Source organism: Armigeres subalbatus, unplaced genomic scaffold (assembly GCF_024139115.2).
Source record: "Armigeres subalbatus isolate Guangzhou_Male unplaced genomic scaffold, GZ_Asu_2 Contig38, whole genome shotgun sequence".
Classification (NCBI taxonomy): Eukaryota; Metazoa; Arthropoda; class Insecta; order Diptera; family Culicidae; genus Armigeres; species Armigeres subalbatus.
The window spans coordinates 54,343-61,974 of record NW_026943130.1 but is presented as its reverse complement, the minus strand read 5'-3'; the positions used below and the strand labels follow the sequence as shown (position 1 = coordinate 61,974).

Sequence of the window (7,632 nt, the reverse complement as noted above, 5' to 3'; positions counted from 1 at the left end):
ATCTGGAGGAAGATAGAGGAGCGGAAAAGGAGCCAAAGCCTCGATAGAGCGATCAAAAACCCAGAGGAGCCAAAGTCTTAGCCCGTCAACTATACTCGGCCCTTGAGAAGGAAGTAAAACACTCATGTCGACGGGACAAGCGAGCGTGAGCAGACTCTCTGGCCGACGAAGGACATTCGCCTCCTCCACGATATCTCACGACGATTAAGCGGGGTGAAGATGAATGCAACGATGCCTGCGAAAGACGTGAATGATCAGTTATTGACCGGCCCAACTGAGCAGCTGAAAAGTTGGTCATCACCACCTCGGCATGATCTGCCTAGGATCCGACGTATAACACGCGTCAGCCATCCAAAGCATGAAATCGAATAAAGCCCCAGGTGTCGACCGCATATCAGTCGATATACTCAAAGCTGACCCCATGACATCCGCTCAACCACTGCATCGTTTATTTCGTAATATCTGGGACACCGCAGCTTTCCCGGTCGACTGGATGCAACGTATCTTAGTGAAGGTGCCCAAAAAGGGTGACCTGACTGTATGCGATAACTGGCGAGACATTATGTTGCTGGTTACCGTTCTCCAAGTTCTATGAAAAATTATCCTAGCCTGGATTCAGGAGAAGATCGATGCGACCCTCCAGCGGCAGCAAGCCGGATTCCGTGCCGGAAGATTCTGTGTGTGTGGACCATATTGTCACGCTCCGTATCATTCTGGAGCAGGTCAACGAATTCCAAGAGTCCCTTTACTTGGTATTCATTGACTACGAAAAAGCTTTCGACCGTCTCAATCACAAGAATATGTAAGCTCAACGACCTTGCCGAGCGCTCCTCTTCGGCAGGTTTAGTCATCAAAGTCAACAAAAACCAAATCTTTGGATGTAAGCCCGGTGACCTCTTCCAGTTTCATAGTAGCCAGGCAATCAATGGTGAATGTTGAAAGCTTCCAATATCTTGGTAGCCAAATGGCGTCAGGCATTGGTACCAAGATCGACCTAGGCCGGATCAAGAAAGCAAGGACTGCCTTTGCGAGTTTAAGAAATATTTGGAAAAACAGGCAGATAATTGAACGCAATAAAATACGAATTTTCAACTCTAACGTGAAATATGTGCTGTTATACGCTAGCGAAACATGGTGTGTATCAGTGGAGAACACTCAACGGCTGCAGGTTTTTTATCAACAGATGTCTGCGGTATATAATTCGGGCCTGGTGGCCTCACAACTGGATCTCAAACAATGAGCTTCATCGTAGCTGTCACCAGAGGCCGATAGCAACAGAAATACTAGATCGAAAGTGGGGCTGGGTCGGCCACACTCTACGTAGGGGCGGAAACGAAATCTGTAATACAAGCATTAGACTGGAGCCCAGCGGGATATCGCAGCACAGGCAGACCCAGAGGCTCATGGCGGCGAAGCCTCAATAAAGAAATAAAAGAAGTCGACCGAAATCTAACCTGACAACAGGTTAAAGCGATAGCTGGGCAACGCTCAGGATGGAGATCTTTCAAGTGGGCTCTTTGCACCGCCGAAGGTGTACAGGATTTATAAGTAAGTGAGTAAGATCATTCTTGTCAATAAATTGAGTTGCTGTAGAGAAAAATTAGATTCCATGTTATCGTGCCAATTGCATATGTAGCTTGACTAGTTATATGAAACGACAGATGAACATGCTTTTGGAAAATTTTGTTGCCATGTTCATCGAACTATTTCATTTATTACGGTACGCGGATTTTACCTCATTTGAACACTTACCCAAGCTAATTCAGCAAAATGTAGTCATGTAACTACTGTTCTGATGTTTGTTTTTCATTATAGCATCCAAATGAGTGTCATAATGGATTTTATGCAACTCATTTAAGTTGGTTAGGAAAAGTTGGCCGTTTTATCTCTCAAAGACGAACTGTAAACCAGGTATTACAATCAGGAATTTGCAAAAAACAATTTCAGCCATTGTTCAGCGCCACGAAAAATCACTGCAGGTGAAAAGAAGCAAGCGCTCGTATACAATACACGTCTGTTGCTATTATAAAGGGTCTTTATCAAGTTTAATCGTCACCTTTATAGGCGAAATTCGCCGACGCTTTGCACCGATTCCATGAAGAAGGCAAGATTTGGACGACGTTTAAAAACACATCGACTGGAGAATGCCACGAAGGAAAGGTTAACGGCTCCTTATATTTTTTTATTGACTGATCATTCAGTTTTACATACTGTGGGAGATAAACCTACAAAGAAAATAATTAAATGAAGAAATGAAGAATAAAACAAGCAGGTAAATCGTTCTCAAATAATATTTCATTTAATTATTTTCTTTGTAGGTTTATCTCCCACACATACCATATACAAATAAAAACGTTGATTAATTGGTTTCAGTGACACAGAGGAAAAAAAATTAAAAGATTCCTGATTCCGGTGTATTAACCACCGGCTGTACTGCCGCTAACCGCAAGTCGAGCACATCTGTATATGGCATACATATACAGATGAGCTCGACTTGTGGTTAGCGGTGTAAGTCTCTATAATAAAGACAAAAAAGCAATGTTTGAAATTGCTTAGTATACGGACAATTTAATTCGAAAAAAGTATTGGAGGTAACCACTTCCTCCAAAATTCTGTTGGAGAAGATTGTTCTGTAAAGGTTTGAAAGTGACGATTACAGAAGGCTCCTATATCAAAACTAAAATTTCTTTTATAGCAACATGGAATGTTTAATTCAGTATCACGAAAAGCTTTGGGTACCAAATAGTTCAACTCTGTCAGTTTACGTATGTTGTACCACTTAGTGCAGGGTAGCTCTCAACTACCCGCACATGGTCATCATAATTACGTAATGTGTAACGATAAGTGCTACCACCAAGCAGTATCATGCCGTTCATGAAAAGAATAGTAATGCGGAAATACCCCAAATGCAAGGACCCAGCTCATTCAATCAACTCAGTTCTAGCGCAATGTATTTTCTATATACACTCCTTCACCTAGACCTTTCCATTCCAGGAGAATTCGTGCACACCCCTACCCTGAGATTCCTCAGAAGATGAATTACACTGCAATGTGGGTGAGGCCAGCGCCTGGCCTGCCAGGGCCTTGGGTAAAATGCTTCGTGTTATATGTTATATTTATAAATCCCATACGAAACGTGAAAATTGAACATTTGCCGGTATCGGAGTAAGACCATGAATGGGAACAATTATGGTGTCCGATTACGTAACAACCATTTACGGACCCATTGATGAATCTACAGTATCGATTATTGAATATTGAATATTCAATAGAAGTCTACATCCACATTTTTTGATCGATTAGATGTTATCGAAAAATAACCCCAAAATGCGTCATTGTATCGGCCTTCAAATGGAAGCTTTAAGGTTGATTAAAGGAAAGTTTGGAAAATGTGAAAAGGATAAGCATCCACGTCATCAGAGTGTGGCCACCAGTTACTATATCTATTCAACAGACAACTGTTGAGCATCACATTGCTTTAAAGGCAATTATCAGCAAACTAAGTTCGATCCGTATAGCAGTTGTTCATCGATCCACAGTCTACCAGACTAGATAATTACCATTCGAGAAGTTTTCAGTTTTGTTCTGGTATATCAATTTGTTTCCCTTGTCATGCAAAGCTCTCTAGCTTGAGAAATCTATTTTGCATAAACGTGTTCGGAAAAGTTTTTCGGACACCATATGACAGACATTTTTTAATGTCCTCTTGAAAATGTGTTTATTGATAAAAACCTCGATTAATCTACCTAGGTGTTACACCTTGGCATACGAGAAAGGCAAAAACGGTTAATAAATAATCAATTAGCAAAGAATCTGTTCAAGCATGTTTAGTTTGAGTAACAAAATAAACAAAAGAATAAATAATTATCTGTCTAGATAAGTAATTTAGTTTTTGCTTGGCGAAAAAAATCTTATTCTTTTTGTTTCGCTGAAGGCGACAATGTCAGGAGCTCCTGTATTGCTTTTTTTTTTGCAAAAATGTGTACAAATAATGGATAATTTTTTTAAAACTTTTTTGCTTATTTTATTTAATATTTTGACGCCTTTAACTTTTCTTCAAATTTATAACAAAACATCATAATAGTAGTTTGTGCAACAAGTTGCAAAAATATGATTTTTCCAGTACGGGTTGTACGTTTATCTAACGAGGCTTGCTGAGTTGGATAAATACTATTATGAGTGCTATAAAAATCGAGTTTTGCAACGAGTTGCACACTCTATTTTATGCAATGACGAAAAATAGACTTCAGTTTGATAAATCTGTACCAAAATTGTACAGTCTTATTTACTCCACATGATCATTTTTGCCAATAAATTATGTTGCTGCAGAGAACAATCAGATTCCATGTTACCGTGCCACATTGCATAGCTCGATAAGCCGTGAAGCGATAGATGTACCTGTCTTTGGAAATTTTTGATGTCATGTCAATCAAACTATTTCATATATCACGCGACGCAGGGAATACACTATTTGAACATTTATCCAAGCTAATTCAGCATAATGTAGTCATGTTACTACTGTTCTGATGTTGGTTTTTATTATAGCACCCAAATGAGTGTTATAATGAATATTATGCAACCCGTTTGAGTTGCATAATGTTCATTAAAGCACCCGTTTGGTTGGTATGGAAAAGTATGCCGTTTTATCACTCAAAGACGAACTGTAAACCAGATATTATGATCAGAAATTGCAAAAAAACTTTTTTCTTTCGAGTTTGGTTTAACATTCGCCCAGTTTAGCCCAACTAGCATCAGGTGAATTTTTCAGTTAGATTCACACGTACAGTACTATTTAAGATTTCGTAAAATAATATGGCATCTTTGGGAAAGATGACTTTTAATAAATTTAAAAAAAAAATTACAGTGACAATAAAACTAGATTAATACTTACTTATGCTTCTACTTTTAAACCCTTCCGCCGAATTTTGTGTCACCACAAATCATTATCGAATAAATTACTAAAATGTCTGTATATAAACTATATCTATTTTCTATATCCTTTTTCTGAAGGTTTTGTGTACAGAATCAGACATGGTGAAGACACGTAAAGAACCCGTTAATGCTGTGCAAGTCTTCGGACGCAAGAAAACTGTCACCGCCGTTGCATACTGCAAACGCGGAAAGGGTCTGCTGCGAGTAAATGGCCGCCCTCTGGACCAAATCGAACCCAAGGTTCTGCAGTATAAGCTACAGGAGCCGCTGTTGCTGCTCGGCAAAGAAAAGTTCGCCGGCGTCGACATCCGGATCCGCGTCTCCGGTGGTGGTCACGTAGCTCAGATCTATGCCATCCGGCAGGCCATCTCCAAGGCCCTGGTTTCCTTTTACCAGAAGTATGTGGATGAAGCCTCCCGCAAGGAGCTGAAGGACATCCTGACCCAGTACGACCGTACCCTGCTGGTTGCCGATCCTCGTCGGTGCGAACCGAAGAAGTTCGGAGGTCCAGGTGCCCGCGCTCGCTACCAGAAGTCGTATCGTTAAACTTTCCGTTACGATTTTTACGGCTCTGCTGGTCGTATGTGGTTTGCAGTTCAGTGCGTGCCCCATTGCCCGGTAAAGCTGAATATACATTCTAAGATTAAGCCAGATAAGGAGGATTGCTTTGGGAATATATAGTGCGTGTACGGAAACCCCTTCTTCTTCGTCTGGACGAACATGGAAGAAAAAGGAAGAAAAACTTAATTTAATTTCTCACGTTTTGCTTCTTACTTCTCATTCGGCCTAATGACCATTCGGCCTTACGGCCTGGCGCCAACTGAGCCCTACTACACTGTACAAGCTTCGGAGTTTCTAACATGACTAAAATAAAAATTTTAAAATGTTTATGGAAATTGTGCATTATTTGTGGAAATATTGAATCAATTTATTGATCATACTCTGATTTCTTTATTGACAATTTTAAAAATTTTGATAGAAAACTTCCACTTTTTCGGCGATGCGGGTCACATCCTCACAGTCAATTAAGATAAGGGTAGGAAAATTAGCTCTGCACTCATTGCTACAAGAGGCAGAGAAATCCTCTGCATCTCCATGAACGCACGGGGAAGGAATAGTATGTTAGTTGGGAAGGAAATCTACTACTAATTATTTCTTCAGAGCGACGCAATATTCATGATGATATAAAGACGAAAATGCAACGTATTTCATTGATTCGGTATCTTAACCATTTTGCGACGGCTAAAACACACACTGTTTTGTCAATACAAGCACATGAGCCACAGAACACCAAATAGATATTTTCATTCTCGCAACGACTAAAACACACACTGTACTTACTTGCTCGCTGGCTTTTGCAGACTATGAATGATCCCGCTTGTCTCCAGTCTCTTAACCAAATGCCTCTGTTCCGGCCTTAACTTGCCCGGTTTAAAAATAAATATGGACTGTATTCTTTCCGAAACAATAATCGTGTTTTATTTAAACATTGAACAGACTTTATTTCATCCTTAAATTATACATGAAACCTTTCAATGTGTTACCGCGACAGAAGTCTTCTTATAACTAACTCAAAGCGCCCAACCCCGCGTCGATGACGAATGCGCGCTTTTTTCTCGTCAGTGTTGGCACACTCTTCTCACTGCCATGCGTTGCCAACGTTGTTATGATGATTGGACGTGTTGCTAGGTGTTCCAAATATCTATCGAAGCAACCGCTGCCAATAAAAGCGATGAGAAGAAAAAAAGTTGACAGCAGTTTTCAAAGTCAAACGGAAGCAGACGGATGGCTGCGAACATCCTGCCCCGCGGCTGCGAAGCTGAAGTTATCTTCTGTCGGAAGTGGAGCCAGCTTACTGATGGAACGCCGAAATGTTCCACTTGAAGTCTTCACATCAACAACACGAACCAGTGAATCTCCTCCTGGGTATGTAGTAGATACGATTCCCAACCTCCACACATGTGGTGGGAGGTTGTCTTCTATCAAGAGCACCATCGTTCCGGGTTTTACACTTGGTGATGCTGCAGTCCATTTCCCTCGTAACTGAAGAGACGTCAAGTATTCTCGAGACCAGCGTCCCCAGAAGTGCTCACGTAGTTTGTCAAGATACCGCCAACGGAAAGGCGATTGTCCGAGATGTCTTCACAAGATGGTTTAAGTATGGGGAACCAATGGTCTTCCAATCTGCAGATGCGCCGGTGTAATCGGAAGAGGCTCATCCGGACTATCGGAGACGCTGAACACGGGCCTAGAGTTCAATATAGCCTCAACATGGGTAAGAACTGTACAGTACTCTTCAAAGGTTAGAGTTGCGTTTTGTAATGTTCTCTTCAGGTGCGTTTTGACACTTTTCACCCCGCCTCCCATAGACCTCCAAAGTTTGGGGCTCTGGGAGGATGAAATGCCATTCTATCTCTAGCTAACAAGAAATCGTTGACTGCTCGGCGGTGGGCTTCGTTTGAAGATTCTTATAAATCTGATGAAGTTCATTTGAAGCCCCAACAAAGTTAGTAAAGCACTGAACCACGACGATTGATGAAGCGCTCCAGTGCAGCAATGAACGCAGCGGTGATAAGATCCGACACTAATTCAAGATGCAAATTTTCGTCGTCATGCACACAAAACAGCGATGTAGCACTTTACAACCTTCGGACGATATTTCCCTTGCTTTACAGTTACGGGACCAGCGTAGTCAACACC

General features: G+C 41.2%; 1 protein-coding gene across 1 annotated transcript; it reads left to right on the top strand.

Moving 5' to 3' along the window:
• The first annotated feature begins 4,994 nt into the window (after nt 1–4,994).
• Nucleotides 4,995–5,630, top strand: LOC134204074 (small ribosomal subunit protein uS9-like). Its single transcript, XM_062678904.1, has one exon. It carries the CDS (start codon nt 5,032–5,034, stop codon nt 5,476–5,478), a length of 447 nt encoding a protein of 148 aa, XP_062534888.1. The 5' UTR covers nt 4,995–5,031; the 3' UTR covers nt 5,479–5,630.
• The last annotated feature ends 2,002 nt before the right edge of the window (nt 5,631–7,632 follow it).